Source organism: Typopeltis vanoorti, chromosome 21 (assembly GCF_054136105.1).
Source record: "Typopeltis vanoorti isolate ZY-2024b chromosome 21, IOZ_Tvanoo_1.0, whole genome shotgun sequence".
NCBI lineage: Eukaryota > Metazoa > Arthropoda > Arachnida > Uropygi > Thelyphonidae > Typopeltis > Typopeltis vanoorti.
The window spans coordinates 98294648-98316314 of NC_143569.1; the positions used below are offsets into that span (position 1 = coordinate 98294648).

General features: G+C 37.6%; 1 protein-coding gene across 1 annotated transcript in view; it reads right to left on the reverse strand.

Annotated features, from left to right (window-relative positions):
• The window catches only part of tous (testes of unusual size), a 196028-nt gene that overhangs the window by 61661 nt on the left and 112700 nt on the right, over nucleotides 1–21667 (reverse strand). The window contains exon 8 of the mRNA XM_090411201.1: nucleotides 266–436. Coding sequence (XP_090267327.1) covers nucleotides 266–436 — 171 coding nt within the window. The remainder of the gene's footprint in view (nucleotides 1–265; nucleotides 437–21667) is intronic.

Sequence of the window (21667 nt, forward strand, 5' to 3'; positions counted from 1 at the left end):
TGTGTGAGATAAAAGGACCTCCTAGATGAGTCTTTGACTCCATGAGGTCTTGTTTAATAATAATAATAATAATAACTTCCAGGAATGGCATTTACTCCCCCTCCCCTCACTCGATGTATAAATATGTATTTATTTCATATTCTATTCAAAAAACTTTAAATAAAACCACTAAGAAGCTAAATACATCCAGAATACTGTATTAAAGTAATATATTAAATTTTACCTCTGATTTTGACATTTCTTTAATTGTTTTGTCTGATCCTACACAATACACTGTCAGACCATCTGGAGTAACAGTAACATCAGAGTAACTACAAGACTTCACAATACATTCATAGTCTCTAGAACCAGTATTCACATTCCAGCTATAGACAGAACCCCTCACATCACAAGATACTAATATTTTGTCATTCTGATTCCATACAAGTCCAGTGATCTAAAATGACAAGATTAGGCTAGAATATAAGAAAATTCCATAAGAAAATAACTAAATATTTCAAATTAACATAAAACAATGTAAGCTTCATGAAATGCTGTAGCAAAATGCTGAGTAGGTGCCCTCCCTCGATGAGTCTTTGGACTCCTTGAAGGTGCCATTAAATAATAAATAATAATAATAAAAGAAGTGAGTTGCCTAACAATCACTGAAATTTTCTCAAAACTTGTTATAACTCTATAAAAAAAAAAAAAAAAAAAATCAGCTAACACCATTTTATTCCCGTATACGGGATGAGGCCATTTAGCCCTATCTAACTTTTGGAGACTGAGTGGGCAGTTCAATCTCCACTGGTACCAATCAGAGATAGATGGCCCAAGGCTATCACTAATTAAGCGGTACACAGTGAAGAGAGACGGCTCAAATGTGCCGCCATCTCGTGGTCCCTAACCCTAACACAATATGTTTAATGTCTGAAATAATGTGGGTTCTACGGTCGATTTTCTTGAGTTTACGGGATGAAAAACCCGAGTTTCCGGGATGAAAAACCCGAGTTTCCGGGAGGAAAAACCCGCTTTCCCGTGTCAGAGATCGACTAACTCGGGAACCGGTCGAAAAAAGGCTTAGAAAAATTTCCTCTAGTCGCCGACTAGACTCGAAACCAAGTCTTCCTTCGTGCGGCCAAGTGCTGTGGTGTGCAAACGCCACATCCACTGAGCTACTCAGGCTCACTATAACTCTATATTATATTATTATTATTACTCTATATTATATTATTATTAATATCTGCCCTCCATGGAGTCAGAGACTCATTGTCTACATTCGCATTACACTCGTGCATTCCACTCACCAATGACTCTCCATGCAAAGAACCTGCTTCTGAGGTAGATGATCGAAAAATACATGGAAGGACAAAGGCCACTACATGTTGCTTTTATAGATCTAGAGAAGACATATGACAGAGTACCTAGTAAAGAGATATGGTGAAGTCTAAGAGAAAATAAAGTACCGGAAAAATATGTTAGACTGATACAACAAATGTACAGAAATGTGCAAGCAACAGTTAGGAGCTGTTTGGTAATAACAGAGAGTTTTGAGGTAACAGTTGGTTTACATCAGGGATTAGCACTCACTCCTTCTTTCTTTAATGTAGTAATAGATACTTTCACAGAGCAAGTCAGAGAGAGAGAGCATCTTGGAGTATGTTATATGCAGACGATATTATACTCTGTGCAGAAACAAGAGAGGAAGTGGAACAAAAGCTGATAAGATGGAACAGAGTATTAGAAGAAAGAGGACTGAGAGTTAGTAGAAGAAAACTGAATATCTGGCATGTGATCAAAATGTTGATACTGAAGAAGATGTAGTGCTAAATGGAGAGGTCATTAAGAAAGTAGATAAATTCAAATATCTGGGTTCAGTAGTGGATAGTAAAGGTGAAGTGGAAAGGGAAGTCAATAACAGAATTTCAGCAGGATGGAAGAATAATGTAGAGGAAACAAATGTCAGGAATTTCGTGTGATAGAAAAGTTCCAGTGAAATTGAAAGAAAAAATATACAGAATGGTAGTGAGACCTGTAATGTAATATGGAAAGGAGACACTGCTTATGAAGAAGCAAGATTAGTGCTACAGAAATGAGGATGCTTCGATGTCTGTGTGGAGTAACAATGAAAGATCAAGTGAGGAATGAACGCATCAGAAGTACTGTAAAGGTAACTGCAGTTATAAATAAAATACAACAAGTGCGATTAAGATAGCATGGACATGTAATGAGGCGAAATTAAAAATATGATGGATGAAATATTATGACGATGGAAATGACCTCTTGTTCTATGCCCCTCTCCCATTCTATGAAACATCTCCCTGACTAGCTTATATGTCTCAATCATATCTCCTTCTTTTCCTCTTATTCACAAGGCTTTGCAATTTACATTCTCTCAATCTGTCCTTGTAGCCACATGCCAAAGACCACTGATCACCTTTGTGAATCTTCTCTGGACCCTTTCTAATATATCCTCCTCACCATAAAAACTTAATCTGTGCATATGAGGGCCTGATCAAGGCCTTATACAATCGCATTATAACCTCTTTGTTTCTGCATGTCAGGATCCTCTGCATCATTGCCCAATGAGACATCACAACTTGTGTAATGCGGCCCCTGAATTTCAGGTCTTTGTCCCAGTCCCAGAGCTCTCGTCTCATCTATCTCTTTAAAGTTTCCCCACCAAGTGTATACTCTGCATCGCATCCCATCGTTATTTACCAAATTTCAAACCTTACACTTTGCAACATTGAACTGACAATTCCACTTACCTATCCATTCATGCAATCTATTCAAGACCTCCTGTAAGGCCATAACACCTGTTTGACTCTGCATTGCTCTTCCCAATTTTGCATCATCTATAAACAACTGGATATCACTAGTTAAACCCATCCCAATATCATTAAGATACAAATTGAACAACTATGGTCCCAAATCTGACCCCTGCGGCACACTACCCTATACAGCTTTCTGATACCTATCTGACAGCCAGTCACTGATCCAACTCAAAAGTCTTATCCAATCCCATCTGTTTCAATTATTTACCAGCTTTTCGTATGTCAGTCTATCAAAAGCTTTTGCAAAATCCAAGTACATTACTGTATATGCATCTCCCCAGTCCAAGGTATTTGTCACTTTGTTATAGTGCATATGTAAATTAGTGAAACATGATCTCCCCTTAACAAACCCATGCTGATAACCACAGAGAATACTGTTGTTATCGACAGTATGCTATTGCATGATTTTTATTAAATAGGCATATGCCAATGCTACTACTGACAATTCCCTGGAACATTTCCTTAAGTTGCATTGTGATATGTCATCAAATCCTAACACCTTATTGACATCAAGGTTATTTATTTCCTCAAATACCTCCTGCTCACTCACAATTAAGCCAACCCCTCCTATGTCCTCTATCTTAATTTCCTCATGATTCCATCTGATCAGGATGAAACACCATTATAAATTGATCACTGAATAAATACTTCAACAATATCTTCTGCAGCAGTTACAATTCTACCATTTTCATCCATTAACATCATCTTACCAATTTCTGCTCATACTCCACTTTCGTTTTCCTTACTAACTGAGTCACTCTTCTGGCTTGTTCTTTATGCTCTTCATGTAACTGATTATTACCATTATTCTTCTTGTACCACCTCCAAAGTATTTTTGTTATTCATGCTTAAGCCACTCATTCATCCATTTTACACCTAAGTTATTCAGCTTTTTGGTGTTTGGAATATAATTATATAATAATAATAATACAATTATATAATTATCTTGCTATATACAAAGAGAACAACAACAACAACAAAATAAAATTGTATATGTTCATTGGACCTCTAGTATAGAGACACCACATATTTAGTAATAAGAACTAGTTTTATTAAAATAACAATGAAACTTAACAAGTTTCATAAGATATTGGACTTACATCATCAGGCATTGGACTTACATCTATCAGGACTTGTATTAATTAATAAAAAAAACTAGAAAGAATAATTCCAGACAAAAGTTTTTTTTGCTAACTTCAGTCTAGTTCACATATGAGAGTGAAAAAAAATCATTGAATCAAAGTGAAAAAATGAGTGAATTAAACAACGTGCATGTGATGGAATGAAGCTAATTATTCCTGTCATGTTCTGTGGCATAATGTGTATCATATCCCGGATCCAAGGCTATTAGAATTTTAATAAATGCAAACCAAATTTGGTGTAGAATTAAGTCTTGATTTTTTGTTACACTGTAGGGGTACAGAGCATTTCTGAGCTTCTTTAAATTTTTATGAATGATGTTATGATCAACATATGGAATTTTTTTTAAAAAAAATACTTGGTTGGTGGTCTGCATTTGTAGTGTGAAAGGCTAATCCCAATATACGTTTTCTTTTCAATGTCATTTATGTTCCAACATATGGATCTCTGTGGATTGTCCCATCTGGCCTACATAGCAAATGCAGAACAATGAATTTTTACTATGTAGGCTACCAAGTATTTCGGCAAAAAATAGAAATGCCATCTGTTGATCACAATTAGAAAAAGAAAATTTGAAGATGCCTCAGAAATGCTCCATACCCAACACAGTAGAACAAAAACCAATTCAGTGGGTTTTTTTTTTTTCACTCGGTGATATATACTAGACGGTTGAAGTTAGTGAAAAACCTTTCGTGTATGATTATTTTTCTAGTTTTTTTTTAATCAATTAATACGAATCCTGCCTTTGATGATGAAAGTCTAACAACTTATAAAATTTGTCAAGTTTTATTGCTATTTTAATATAACTAGTTCTTGTTATTAAAAATGTGATTTCTATACCAGAAGTCCAATGAACATTTTGCTAAAACCACAAAAATAAATGATAATACAGAGATTTTATTAAATATAAACAGTCACACATGAGCAGTACAAAACTGTCATGAATTAGGAGAGTAACTTTGTAGTGGTTGGCAGAGCACTGCCTTAAAACCCCTAAAAGTTCAATGATTATAAAATGATTATAATAACAAACAGAGACAAGCTAAGAAGAAGAACCATAAATGCAAATGTGTCAATGAGTATGTGAAAGTTGGAATTGCCTGGAACAAAATATAAATGCAAACAATACTTTGATCCTACCCTACTATTAAATAATAATAATTATTATTATTATTGACACCTCCAAGGAGTCCACAGACTCATCGTGGGAGGACACCTAAAACTCTCTGTCTTCACCGCCACACTGAAGCTTTTCTGCCAATGATCTACGTTAACGGCATCTACTGCCCACCACCACAACTAGTATTTTTTGTCTGTAAATTGCATGTGTTCTGAAGGGCCGATTTGTCTGTATGTGGGATGAAAACCCCAAGTTTCTGGGAGTAAAAACCCTTCTACCTCCGTATGAGATCGGCTAACTCTCCTTCGATTGAAAAAGTCCATATAAAGATTCCTCCCATCACGATGAGAATCAAACTTAGGCCTTTTCTAATCGAAGGGTACAACATACCGTTGTTCTTCCAATTGTGCTATGGAAGAGCTATAAGATATTAATAAATTTTTAACCACTTAAAAAACAGGTATTGTTGACATCTGAATTAGTTGGTTTACAGTATTGGAAGTTGCAAAAAAGAAGCTATACCCTAACAACAAAAACGAAATGTTTTTTATGTTATTATTAGCACGGATCCTCCATATGGCTTTTTTTAAATGATTGAAACAGCACTATTAAAACTGTTTATTTATGTTGGATGGCATTCAAATGTAATAAACAGATTATTAAATATTTAATAACTTTTTTCTTAAAAGGTTTTTTCTTTCTTATATAAAAATGATATAACTTTAAAGAAATTGTTATATCCTTAATTATTACTATTATTACCCAAGACCCCATGCAGTCAAAGACTCATCTAGGAGATCCTTTTATCCAGCACACAGCTCATCATACCGTGCTTTAAACACACTTAAATTCTCTGCAGACACCACACTCTCAAGCAAGGCATTCCAATCATTCACAACAATGCATGAAAAAAACCTGCTTCCTCACTCCCCTACTCACACCCTCTTTATACACCTCGAACAACACCTTAATAACATGATCGATACTTTCTTGTCCAAAATCCGAAAGTTGGAAACAAAGCTCGAGATACTCGACGACCAGCAGCCGATCGCAAGTGCATCTGTACCTGCTAACAAACTCTGTGATTTAATCGCATCAACGGTACATGTGTCGCTTGAGGCCGAAAACAGGAGACTCAATGCCATTCTTCTGAACTTTCCGGAGAAAACGGTAAATCTTTAAAAGAAGAAGTTAGCAAACTAGCAGGTAAATGCAACTTCGATCCCAGATATATCATCAAATGTCATCGCTTTGGTCCCATAAACAAAAGAAAGGACGGAACGAACTTTCCACGTCTCGTGAAAGTGATATGTGATACACCAACAAACACTTCCAAAGTAATAACGCCGATAAATAGCAAGCTAAAGGACAGTTGCCCCCAGTCGCTTGTACGTGCTCGACCTGACTTAACCTTTGAACAAAGACGCCAACTCCGAAGACAGCTAGAAGAAAAACGCCAAAATTGAGACAACAGCTGAACCATAGACCACAAATAAACCAAACTAGTGCAAATACCAAGTGACGCCACTAGTAGCCACCAAGGAGACCAGTATGCAAGCACTGCATAGGAAAAGTGCAAGACTCTTGTGGTCAAAGCCATGCCCCACAGACCCTTGCATATCCACTACACCAACATCCGTGGTCTCAACTCCAACCTTAATAGCATTCACTATCATATACAGTCAACCAAACCCCACCTACTCGTCTTAACAGAAACTCAAATTTCACCTTCCCCGGTACCATTCATCTCAACCATCCAAACCATTCACTATTTAACTCTTTTCGACCCAAGGGTGGTGTGTGCGCATATATCCGTCCTGACAAACCCTGCCAGAGAGCACCTAACCTAGGATCACCCAACTTTGACCCACATTGGCTGAAAATATCCCTCCCCCCACTCAGATTTTCATTAACCACTCAGATTAAAATTCATCAACTGTCTCTATCGCTCTCCCAATACCACCAACCACTCCGAGCTCTTCAATTTCCTCTCCTCAAAAGTTGATTTCCTCCAGTCCCACTATTCTAATAGTGAAATCATTCTCCTAGATGATTTTAATGTCCATAACACCAACTGGCTTTCCTCTTCCAGTTTTACAGATCCTGCAGGCAGAGACACCGAAATATTTGCCATCACCAACAACCTTAAACAAATAGTTCACAAGCCGACCAGAATACCAGATAACCCAAATCACTCCCCAAATACCCTAGATCTTTTCCTTACCAAATACCCTTCCAAATATACAGTGAATGTAGTGAGCCGCCTGGGTAATTCTGACCACAACGTAGGGAGCAGAAGATGAGCACTACGTTGTGGTCAGAATTACCTAGGCGCTTACACAATCACACCTGCACAAGAGTAGTCTGGCATTATAACATTGCCAAATGGAACAGCCTCTAATACTTCTGTGCATCATTCCCATGGTTGGACTATTGTTTGCAGTCTTCCAATCCAAATATATGGACCAAATACATTACCAAAGTTGAAAGTTTATTTTTCACTTGGTTAGACTATAATAAATTTAGTTTAATACTTTATCCAAGTGTGAGCAAACAAAGTTTGCGCCTGAAAATATCTTCAGGACTGGGGTAAGGCAGTACAACACCGGGCAACTCGCAGCAAAGGTGTAGCAAGCTAACATCACTCCTATCTCAGTATCTCCGATAATGCAAGACACATCTCCTTACGGATATGTATAATGTTATGCATTAAGGGAAGGGCCACTACCCAGACCAGTTTCAACCCCTATTGAGGTCTCTTCAGTGGGAGCCAGGCCCAGAGGTGGAGATACCAGGCAGAAGCAATGGCAGGTCATCTTTACCTATAGGAGTTGCCAAACGGTGTGCCACCTTTTTATTAAATTTCTCTGGATTTAGAGAAAGATGTTGAAAGTTTATTTTTCACTTGGTTAGACTATAACAAATTTAGTTTAATTCTTTATCCAAGTGTGAGCAAATAAAGTTTGCCCCTGAAAATATCTTCAGGACTGGGGTAAGGCAGTACAACACCGGGCAACACCCCAGTCCTGAAGATATTTTCATGCACAAACTATAGTTGGCACTGTAATTCAGTTCTGGCAAGTTGAGAGATCAATTCCTTACATAGAGGAGGACTCCTGTTCCCGAATTTTTAAAGAGGCCACAACAGTTGCCCACTGCATACAAAACCTTAACAGCAACCAAGGACTAACCTTACCCGTGATCTGGAAGACCCTTATTAGATCTCCCAACTCGCCAGAACTGAATTACAGTGCCAACTATAGTACATTCCTAAATAACAACAAGTGAGATCATGCACACTCCATGCATGTATTGCACGCCCTCTGTTCTTTGTTTAATATAATCGGAATCGGTTGATTATAGTTTATAACAGTTTTTTACTTTTTAGCACCTTACATCAGATATGTACCCTGAAGATGCCAATAGCCTTAGTAGGTGAAATTAGTTGGTATAACATAGTTGTTTATTATATGCACTTGATCAATATAATCCCATTAAAAGTCATTCCAGAGCTTTTTGGTCAAGAAAATTAAACGTTTTTTAACATGAATAGAATGAAAGGTACGCCGTTTTGAACTCCTTAAATGTAAAAAGGCCAAACTATTAAATCACCTCACTTTTTTGAAAAGATGTCGAGACAACAAGATTATTCCAAAGTTTCTATTTTTAAAAGAACAATTCCATTCAAGACGAGCAAAACATATTTATTTTAAAACATCTTTGGCACTTCTACGTGAATGGATACAGCATACTAGATTTCTTTTAAGCCAAATAGATTTAGAATGTTATCAGATTTATGACAATATCTCTAGTACTTTAGACCAAGATATATGGTCGCATTTGGACAGAATGGTCACTATTAGCTATGATAAAGCCTTTACAACAAGCAAACGAAACCAAATAAAAAAATTGAACGATCTTTATACAAAACGTTTTAAGTCAAAACCTTCTCTACCAGACAGCAAAGTTATTTTTAATTTATCGGGTCACGTATCTCAACAAAACCAGAGATCAATATACTTAAAAAAAAAAAAAAAAGGTCTCAATTTTGCGATAACACCTGATCATGTCCCTAAAGTGGATATCATTTGTAATATAGAAAAGGCTGTCTCGTCATTACCAGAACCCATAGCTAATGATATTAGATTAAAAAGTAGTATCATCCTCTCATCTTCCAGAACTCCTAACAAAAATATCACTACTCTGGAAAAAAGAACATTGTATAGTTTGAAGAAAAAGAAAGACATTATCATATTGAAGGTAGATAAGGGAAATTCAACAGTGATTTTAAACACCAGTGATTGTGAAGATAAGATTAACAGCTTACTGTCAGATACATCAACCTGCCATGTCCTAGTCACAGATCCAACACTAAAGAATCACAATGACACCAACGATTTAATACGTCACATGGTGAACTGGTCAATAGACTTAAAATGAAGATTGAAATCCATGCATCCACTAACGCCTAGACTATATGGTGCTCCTAAGGTACACAAAAATGGAATACCACTATGCCCGATTGTAGATGGAATCAATTTGCCAACTTATCTGTTATCTAAATACCTGGCAGGCCTCCTCAAACCACACATTCATAACTGTCTCTCACTCCCCTACTCACATCCTCTTTATACAGCTTCCAGGGATGACCTTCTGTAGAACTTCTCCAGCATTGATCCTATGACAACCCCTTACCAACTTGTAGGTCTCTATCATATCTCCCCTCTTCCTCCATCCCACCAGACTCTGCAAATCACATCTTCTCAATCTTTCCTCATACTCGACATTCCAGAGGTCAGAAACTACCTTAGTCAATCACCTTTGGATCCTTTCCAACATCTCTTCAGCCTTCTGAAAACCAGGTGACCAAATCTGGGCACAATAGTCCATGTGTGGCCTAATCAAAGCCTTATACAACGGAACAAGAATCTCCCTACTTCTACATGTCAGTGTCCTCCACATCATTCCCAGAAGCCTTTGTGTTGTCTTCACAATTTTGGCTATGTGTCCCCTAAATTTCAGATCCTTATCCACTATCACCCCCAAATCTTTTATTTCTTCCACCTCCAACAATATATCCTCACCAAGCATAAACTCTGCATCCCATCTTTGTTTTCCAAATTTTAAAACCTTACATTTTGCAACATTGAACTCACATCCTCATTTCTGTGCCGAATCACTCAATTTATTCAAATCTTGTTGTAAGGCCACAACATCTTCACTACTCTTCATGGTTCGTTCCAACTTTGTATCATCTGCAAACAACTGAACATCTCCATCCAAATCTTCACCTATATCGTTAATATACAAGTTAAACAGTAATGGACCCAAAACAGACCCCTAAGGCACTCCACTAGTGACTTTTCTTTTCCTGGATACTGCTCCCCCATACACAACTTGTTGATACCTATCAGATAGCCAGTCTCCAATCCAATGCACTAATCTAATATCCAACCCCATCTGCTCTAGTTTGACTGATTCTCTTCAACGAAATTCCAAAAAATCTCAAACTGCCATAACAACATTCATTATCTATTTCTTAAAGTTTTAAACTTTTTTTCATGTGAGAGGCATATGCAAAACATTTTTAATTTCTTTTTCCATAAAGTAAAATCAGTGGTCAAGATATATGTGAGGGTGAGTTATATTCGAGTAAATATGGTAGTTAGTTGCTGCTATAGGTCTGGGAGTGAAAAGGAAGATGTAGATTATACGTACCAACAAATTGAAGCAATAAGCACAGAACAAGTAATTATTATGGAATTTTGTCTATGGAGAAATGGATTTAAATGATCAAAACACACAAGGGAAAGTAGGAAATGGAATTTATGTAGCTATCAGGAGATAAATTACCTAAAACAGCATGTGATAGAGATGACACAGAGATTGAGAGTATTGTATAGATATGGAGTGTGAGAGAGTTCCAACCTAGGAGGTCACTAAATGTGTGGAAATTTCAGTTAAGAGGATGTTATGTTTGGAGCAGGCTAGAGCAGCGTTGCAGCACAAAAAACTGCAAGGGAAGAATCTTAATAACGAATGGGAAATGACAAAGAATGCGTGAGAAAATCAATCTCAGACCATGTGCCCAGGATCAAGAGGATAAATCCATAGAAATCATCTCTTTTTCACAGTATCACACCAAAACAATAAATTATAAAAAAGATGTTTATTAGCTGTCTTATATTTCCTCTCAGATTGGATAGGAAATATAAGAAGTCTCAGAGTGACCTTATATGTCTTCTCAGAGTGGAGTAATTGGATGGCAATGGCCCTAATAGTTATGAAAGCATATGGTGTGAGGTAGAGGTGGGCAAGAGAGGATATTTAGTGGAGTGTTGCTACATGCCAGGGAACATAAAGGGTGAGTAGCAGGAGATGTTTAGACAGTTGAGCTTGGCAAGTGCAAGAAGAATGATTGTTATGGGAGATTTTAACTGCAGCAGTATAAATTAGGAAGAGGAAACTGCATGTAGTAATAAAAGAATGGAATTACTAGAGGTACAAATGTCTTAAGCAGCATGTAGTAAAAGGAATACAAGGAGTACAAAGTCACTCTCTCCATCTAACCCCAGGATGGAGAGAGTGACCATGTGGTTTTGACTTGAAAGATGAATAGGCATGCAGGGGTATCAAAGAGAAAGGAATGTATGAGTATGTGGATTTATAAGGCAGGTGATTATAATAGTCTTAGATATCAACTGGGGGGAATTCCAGGAAGGGCAAGATATCATTAGTGCTTGGGAAATTGTGAAGTAATATTTATTAGCAGCAATAGTAAGCTGTATACCACAAATGAAAAAAAGGACACAATTTGGTGTAAAGTGGATGACAAACAATATCAAACAGGCATTGCAGGTTAAAAAGAGGTTATGGAAGAGATATAAGGAGAGGGGTGGAGAGTAGATGCATGAAGAATATAACACTTGGGCAAGGAGAGTGACTAGTATGGTAAGGAAGGCAAAACTGGAATATGAGAAGAGATTGGCCCTGAGATCCACAGAAAATCCTAAAGAAATTTTTTAGCTATGTGGCCAGTAGGAGGAGAAATGATTGTGGAAGAATGACATTGTTGGATAAAAATGGGAATAGAGTGACTGATGCAGAGGGCATGGAGTTGTTTAATGAATGCTTCATTGGGGTATTTTATACTAAAGAAATACATTTTAATACTAAAGGGATAGAGCAGGTTTGAGGTTACAAAGTGCAAGAGGAGTGTGTTTCAAATACTAAGTACTCTAGATGTCAATAAAGCAGTGAGACTGGATAGAATTTTGCATGGTTTTGAGTGTATGTGCTAAAGAACTGACAGCTCCATTGACCTGGATTTTCAATTAAAGTCTGACCAAGGGAAAAGTACCCAAGGAGTGGAAGGAGGTTAAAATAGTGTGATTGCATAAGGATGGTAGCAGACTGGAAATGTCAACATATAGACCAGTTTGTGTTTAATCAGCAGTTGTTAAGGTCTTGGAGAAATTAGTGAGGGACCATATACAGCATTGAGCAGATGAGGGTAATGTTATCTGTGAGAGTCAACATGGATTTGTTAAGGAGTACTCTTGTGTTAGTAATATGATTGCCTTTTATAATAATATCACAAGAGTGGTTGATGAGTAAAAGGCATATTCTGCCATTTTTGTGGATTTTACCAAGTCATTTGACAGGGTACAACACAATAAGCTGATATTTAAGTTGCAGCAGATGTGTTTAGATTTCAGGTTAGTGAAATGGATTCAGGATTGGTATCAGAGAGTTGTGTATGGGGGGGGGGGAGAGGCAATACCAAGGAGGCAGAAGGTTGTAAGCAGGGTACCACAGGGCTCAGTACTGGGACCTGTATTATTTAACCTTTATATCAAAGACATTATCAGTAGATTGTGAGGAGATATTCAGTTGTTTGCAGATGATGATGTGTAGCCAGGAAGGGTTATTAGTAATAGTGCAGATGTAGTAGCCCTGCAAGAGGATTTGAATAAACTGGACAGATGGGCAAATGAATTGAGAGGGTGGGGGGTCAGTTTAATGCAGCTAAAGTTTGGGATACATCGATGCATATCCTGTAGGAGGAACTGTACTGGAGGAAGGGAAGGCAAGGGATCTGGGGATATTGATTGATAGAAACATGAAATTAAGGTGGTGAAGGTAACCCAGAGGTAACAGTGCAATACTGAGAAGGATGCTAACCTGCAGAGATAAAAGACTTGTCATACCATTGTATAAAGCCCTGATCAGACCACACTTGGACTATTGTTCTCACATATAGTTCACAGGATATGAAGATGATAAATTAACTGTAGAAAGTGTCCAGTGGTAGATAACAAAAATGTTATCAGAACTGTACAATATTACTTATGAAGATAGGCTGAGGGAATGTGGACTGAACAGTTTGGTAGATAGAAGGAGATGTGATATGATTGAGACTTTTAAACTGTTGAGGGTAGTCACAGGGTTGACACTGGGGAGTTCTTTAGCTTGGTGGAACAGGGAAAAGGAGATGGCTTCGTAGCGTTCATAACTTTCAGGGATGGCCCCTGAAAGTTATGAAAGGAAGCTGTGAGCAAGAAGGTGAGGAGTGGTTTCTTTAGCATGGAGGGAGGTTGAACTGTGGAATGCATTATAAAGTAAAGATGCCAAGAAATTATATTTTGGTTTAATCCTTTATCCAATGCATTATGGGAATGATCAATAACCAGGACTGGTTTCACTATATAAGTGAAGGGAGGTCCCCAAGAACTCAGGTGATCAGCCAGATCATTCTTAACCCAGCAAGTGACCTGAAGGATCATTTTACTCAGTGATGACTTTGGCTAATGACAGGATCACCCCACCACCAAGCAGAGCCATAAGCTCAGCAGTTCCCCCACCACCACCACCACCACACACACACTCAGAGAGTGGCAGAAAACCCTGATCAGAGCCTCTCATATCTGACTGCAACAACCACTTCTAAAGCACATCAGTGGATGCTAGACTAGAAGTGATACCAAGGTTGAAGTAATGCAGAAGTAATATTTCCATATACAAGTAGCCAAAAGGTGTCCCACCTTATTACTAAAATACTCTTGATTAGAGATAGATGTTGAAAGTTTTTCCACTTTGTTATACTATAAATTAAAGATGCCAAGTAATTACATTCTTGGTTTAATCCTTCATCCAAGTGTAAACAAAAAAAAAGTTTGTGTGTGAAGTACCTTCACGACTGGGCAACTCACATATATAGAGGCTAATGACCTCACATCACTTGCCTTCGCATCCCATAATACAAACTTTGTTTGCTTACACTTCAATAAAGGATTAAACCAAGAATATAATTATTTCTTGGCATTGTTAATTTATAGTGTAACCAAGTGGAAAAACTTGGAATGGGCAATGCATTGATAGAGTGGTGAGAGCATGAACGATCAATGAATTCAAGGAGTGGTATGATAGACTTTGTATTTTCTAGGACGGGCATCCCACAAAGCATCCTTTGACTCCATGGAGGCTTGAATCATCATAATAATAATTATTATTATCCTAAACATCTCTGTAGCATAACTGGAACAACAATGGGACACTGTGCCATTTGATTGATAAAGACCTGAGTTCAATTCAAGTTCAATTCAGTTGAAGTCCTGAACTGAGTTCAATTCAAGTTCAATTCAGTTTAAGTCCTGAACTGAGTTCAATTCAGTTCAAAGAAGTAAACAGCAGGTTTTTTGCATAGAGAGTTGTGAATGATTGATATGCATTGCCTGAGAGAGTGTGGTGTCTGCAGAGAATTTGAATGTGTTTATGAGTACAGCATCATCTGCATAAAGCAGAGAGCTACGTTTGACATCTCCAATTCTAATATAAGGCTAATGCCACTTTCTTTCATAATGTGATCCATATAGATGATGAATAAGTGTTTCTTGAAATTTTCCAGATCTATAAAACTTAAATACAAATTCTTGTAATATTCCCATGATATCTTAGTTATCTGTTGAACAGTGAAAATTTGATCCTGATATACTCTATTTGCCTTGAATCTAGCTTATTCTTCTCCAAGCTTCACCTTCCACATTTTATCTGTCATTTCTCAAATACACCTACATAAATCTTACCAGGGAATGCTCAGTAAGGAAATTTCTCTATAATTCTCAAATTCAATTTTATTTCTCTTTTTTATAGATCAGAATTTGACCGAAGGGTCCTGACTGGGCCATTTGAATTATGCAGTGTAGCCACTATGAAACTTTTATACCTCCATAATTGAACATTTCTGGTTGAATATCATCTACTCCAGCTGCCTTACCACATTTCAGGTTCTTAATAACTTTTTCTACTTCAAGTATTGATATACAGGGTGTTCGGGATAAATTTGACAGTTTCGTAAGGAAAAAGAAAATCTTCTTTGTATCTATTAAATTTAATGAATTGACAAAAAAACATTACAGGCAGAGTTAATTACAATACTATCAACAAGATTTACTCAAAATAACCACCATTAGCATCGATCACAGCTTCAATTCTGCTTCGGAACCTCGAACAAGCTGATGCTACAGTCTCCCTGGGAAGGGCCGCAAAAACTGTTTTAATTTTATCCATTAACTGGGCTTTTGTATTACTGGAAGTGCGATTGGTGTCTTTTTCAACTGCGCCCCATACAAAATAATCCATGGGGTTAAGGTCTGGGGAGTTTGGAGGCCAAACATTTGGACTGGTGAAGTCGTAGAAATTTTCAGACAACCATTTTTGACTTTTCCCAGAGGTGTGGCAAGGGGCCGAATCCTGCTGCCATACATACGGCCTACCATTGGCTACCCTTGTTATCTAGGGCTTGACTACAGTTAGCAACTCCACGAACAAAGCCCGAATTCCAATGCCAGGGTTCTTCAACACCTGTTCCTGCAGATTTGCGAGGAATTCTGCTGTACGAACGCAATCAGATCGTCTGCTAGGGATCTTTCTTCTTGCTACATCCTCGTAGTCACCATTGCAAGTCTCTAGTTCATGCCTGATTGTTTTTACTGTATTCAGGGAGCATTGGGCAGCAGTCGTAATATCCTTATTTTGATGGCGGGCACGAATCATCATGATACAAGTTATTCTCTTCCATGATTCAGGTGGGTTCCAGCTATCCATCCTTTCTGACATCTTGTATATGAATGAAGAAGGGTCCAAACTTTTAAATGAAGAGAAGTGTGTGTTAATACATGTAACTTATGGAAAAATATAATTAATTATAAATATGTCAAATTTATCCCGAACACCCTGTATATATATATATATTTCTTATTGTATTCCTGCTGAGTGTTTTCTACCACCATTCTGTCACTGCTTGTTTCATTTCACAATCTTTCAAAATAAGTAGAAGTGCCTCTGTAGTGCAATTGGAAGAATGATGGTACACTGCACCCTTCAATTGGAAAAGAGCTGCGTTCAATTCTTGTCATGACAAGAGGAATCTTTATATGGGCTTTTTTAATTGAAGATGAGTTAACCTATCTCATATGGTGGTATCAGGGATTTTTTCTCCCATAAACTCAGGTTGTTCATCTCACATACAGGCAAATCAACCATGAGAACACACACACAAAATATTATTCTTGGTGGTGGATGCCACTATGTGTTGATGGTAGCAGTCATGTACGCAATGTACTCATCTCCTTTACTCTCAGTTGGAGGATTAAGTAAAGGAGATGGTGAGTTATAATTATTATTATTACAGGTATCTCAATGGAGTCAGTAGACTCATAGCGGGAGACCCAAACTAGCAAAACAATATCTATCATATCTCTTCTTGAATTCATTTACAGACAAAGAGCTCACAACTAAGTCAGGCAATGAATTCCACTCATTCACCACCCTCCAGGCAAAACACCTTGTTCTCACACCCTTGTTGACTACACTCTTCTTTAATTTCCAGGGATGACCTCTTGTTCTTCCATCACTATCACACAGCTGAAACATTTCCCCTGCATCATTCCTATAAAAACCTTTCAGTAATTTAAATGTTTCTATCACATCCCCTCTTCTCCACCTATCAACCAACCTCTGCAATCCACAAGCTCTCAATCTATCAATGTAGGGAGCATTTTTTACATCACTCACCAACTTAGTCGCTGTCCTCTGAACCCTCTACACATCCTCATCTCCAAGGAATCCAGGTGACCAGACCTGAGCACAGTAATCCAAATGTGGAAGTATCAATGCTTTATAAAGAGGAATAATAACCTCTTTATCTCTGGATGTCAGCGTGTTTCTCAACATCCAAGTAATCTTATGTGCAATCTTGGACACCTTAGCAATATGTACCCTGAACTTCATATCCCTATCCACCAACACTCTTAAGTCCCTAGCCTCATCAATCTCTTGGAGTGCCATTCCATCAATGTAGTAGACAGCTGGTAATCTTTTAATCCCAAAATGCATGACTTTAACTTTTCCATATTGAACTGACATCCATTACCTTTTGACCATTCTACCAGCTTATTCAAATCATCCTGCAAACTTTCAACATCAGCTTGATTTTTTATTGAGCTACCCAACTTATCAGCAAACAACTGAATATCTCCCTTTAAGCCATTTCCTATATCATTTATATCCAAATTAAACAAGAATGGCCCAAGCACAGAACCCTGAGGCACACCACTGGTCACCTGCCTCATCCTGGACTCGGCTCCTCCATACACCACCTTCTGGTATCTCTCCCTGAGCCATTCTCCTATCCATATCGCCAATTTAGTATCCATTCCCATCTGCTCCAATTTGCGTAACAGTGTTCCATGGAGGTATCCTGTCAAAAGCCTTTGCCAAATCCAGAAGTACCACTGTATAGCCAGTTCCTTTGTCCAACACTGATTCATTCTATTATGAAAAGTTAATAGATTGCTAAGGCACGATCTACTTTTAACAAAACCATGTTGGCCTCTATAGAGCATCATATCCTGATCCACTCATTCTTGAATTTTGTCTTTAACCAAATTTCCCAATACTTTTACCACTACTCCTGAAATGGTGATTGGTCTGTAATCAACTACCGCACTTTTAGAGCCATCCTTATGCAAAGGAACCACTTTGCCTAACTTCCACTCCCTAGGAACCATACCAGAGTTCAAACTTAATTTAAATATCCAAGTAAGAGGGGTCGACAATTTCTTTGCACATTCACGCAATAATGGAGTGGTATGCCCTCCGATGATCAGTCAGTGGATAGGGATTGTATAATATAAGCACGTATTCACAAAATAAAGGGGTGCTTAAGGGTCAAAGCTGTATAACTAAGAGGAGACCTCCACATAGCCTTTAAAGGAATGCGGAAAACCGACCAGGGCTTCTGACCTAATATCCAATCCTCACATTCTCGTGGTGCACCCTGTTGGGTATCTACTTGGATACTGAACGAATGACGATGGGCTGGCAATTTGGGATTTAGACGACCAAATTGTATTCTTATTGGTTAAACCAAAATAAAAGATGATGGTTCAACATGACAAAATTTCATGCCGGCTGAGGCGTCGCCCGGTTAAACAAGGCCCCCGTTGTTTTCGCCGGGGAACCAGGACGAACAGCGAAAAGTCAGCTACTGGAACAAATCTGAAAACAAACCCCAACTCAACATCACCAGAGTTAAAGATCGGTACTATCAACGTAAGAAGCCTGAATGGCAAAGAAATGGCGCTAGCTGAGGAATTAGATAAGTACCAGATTGACATAATAGGGGTGACTGAAACAAAAAAGACCAAAACTGGTGAGATCTTTCTGAGCAATAAATATAATATGTTATATTCAGGCAACGACAATTAAGGAAAAGAAGGAGTAGCCATAGTATTCAACACAAAACACGAGGCTAATCTTCTTGAATGGCAGTCAGTCTCAAGTAGAGTAATGTGCGCAAATATGAGAATGGGGAACTGGACAATGAGACTTATTTGTGCCTATGGTCCCACAGAAGGTTCTACTAAGGTAGAAGTGGAGGAATTCTTTGAGGCTTTAGAAAAAGCAACTGACACAATGAAAAAGGAAAAGTTGATCCCTGTTGGGGATCTAAATAGCAGAGTAGGAAATGATTGTGAGACATACAAAAATATTTTGGAAAAATTTGGAGAAAAGAGCAAAGCTAATAATAATGGCAAATATCTGTTGGATTTCTGCTAAGGACATGGACTGGTTATTACTAACACCAAGTTCCAACATAAAAATGTGCACAAATTCACATGTTGATGTTATACTTCTAAATAAATCCACTAGAAGTCTGCAAGATTCTCTGACTAAATTGAATAGCTGTTGTAATAGATATGGCATGAAGGTCAGCAATAAAAAGACAAAGACAATGAAAATAGATAGGCAGAATCATTGAAAATGTCAACTGTGTTGTAAATGGAGAACCTGTGGAACAAGTAAAACATTTCAGCTACTTAGGTACGATTTTTAGTGAAGATGGTAAATTAAATATAGAAATAGACAACAGAATCAGCAAAGCTGGTATGGTGGAAAGTCAATTGAATAAATTCATATGGAATAAGAGAGAAATTAGTCAGAACACTAAATTAGCTGTATACAAGACAGTGTTCAAACCAGTTTTATCTTATGGATCTGAGAGCTGGGTCAGAAGTAAACACTTGACCAAAGACTAGAGACCGCAGATATGAGAGAAAGATTATGGGTGTGAACAGATGGCATCAATGGCAATATTATATTAAAAACAAGGATATTAGGAAAGGACTTGACATTGTCAGCATCCAGGAATGCGTTAGCAGAGCTAATCTCAGGTGGTATGGTCACTTAAACAGAATGGGCGAGGAAAGATTAGTAAAACAAGTGTTCTCTGCCAGGTTGGCAGCAAAACGACCCAGAGGAAGACCAAGATATTATTATTATTATTATTCCTGACACCTCCAAGGAGTCCGAAAACTCATCGCGAGAGGACACCCACAAATGTCTTACCCACTACACCGAACCACCACTACGAATCATCTCCATCAACGCCATCCACCGCCAACCTCCACCACTACCACACCTAGTATGTTTTGTCTGTAAATTGCGTGTGTTCTGAAGGGCCGATTTGTCTGTATGCGGGATGAAAATCCCGAGTTTCCAGGAGAAAAAACCCTGCTACCTCCGTATGAGATCGGCTAACTCACCTTCGATAGGTGGATTGATACAGTACAAAGTGCCTTATACGATAGAAATATAAGATCTGTTAATGTTGGAGTCTTGATAAGTAACAGACTGATTTGGAGGAAAATTGTAGATGGGAAGTTAGTAATGATGTAGTTTTTTTCATGTAGTACTATCATATCCTGTACACCCCTTGAGAGTACATGGCAGGAATTTGATGATGATGATGATGATTCACAAAAAAGATATTTAATTAACCAAATATTTCGGTCTGGAAATTGCAGACCATCTTCAGTGGCATTACAAGAACAGTTTTAAAAAATACAAGGTGGAATACTAACAATAGATCATTTAAAAACAGAACAAGCCACGTGATGTTATATCACTAACTATTAAAGGGAAATATTTTTAAGCATAGACATGATTGAATTAAAAATGTTAATTAATAATTTCAATAATTTTTAATAACGTAAAATTAATATGAATTAATGAGTTATCCTGATTAGACTTTCCCAGATTTTTGATACAGATATACAGTTATTCCGATTTAGGTTAGGACGATGCCTCTACGCTTTCTTTGAATCAAAAATCCATATCAAAAATCTGGGAAAGTCTAATCAGAATAACTCATTAATCCATATTAATTTTATGTTATTTAAAATTACTGAAGATATTAATTAATATTTTTAATTCAATCATGTCTCTGCTTAAAAATATTTCCCTTTAATACTTAGTGATATAACATCATGCAGCTTGTTCTGTTTTTAAATGATCTATTGTTAGTATTCCACCTTGTATTTTTTAAAACTGTTCTTGTAATGCCACTGAAGATGGTCTGCAATATCCAGACTGAAATATTTGGTTAATTAAATATCTTTCTTGTGAATACATGCTTATATTATACAATCTTTATGTCACAAGTTTCCTTAAAACATCAGCTCTGTAAGGGGTAGGTCCTGTCATTGTAATTTATTCACATTTTGTAATAAATTGACAGTAGAAATGGATAAAGGAAATGGCTACACCATGTTCTGGATTTTGCAAAGGCATTTGGCAGAAAACTATAAATTACATGGAAAATTGCTAAGGCACGATCTACTTTTAACAAAACCATGTTGGCCTCTATAGAGCATCATATCCTGATCCACTCATTCTTGAATTTTGTCTTTAACCAAATTTCCCAATACTTTTACCACTACTCCTGAAATGGTGATTGGTCTGTAATCAACTACCGCACTTTTAGAGCCATCCTTATGCAAAGGAACCACTTTGCCTAACTTCCACTCCCTAGGAACCATACCAGAGTTCAAACTTAATTTAAATATCCAAGTAAGAGGGGTCGACAATTTCTTTGCACATTCACGCAATAATGGAGTGGTATGCCCTCCGATGATCAGTCAGTGGATAGGGATTGTATAATATAAGCACGTATTCACAAAATAAAGGGGTGCTTAAGGGTCAAAGCTGTATAACTAAGAGGAGACCTCCACATAGCCTTTAAAGGAAT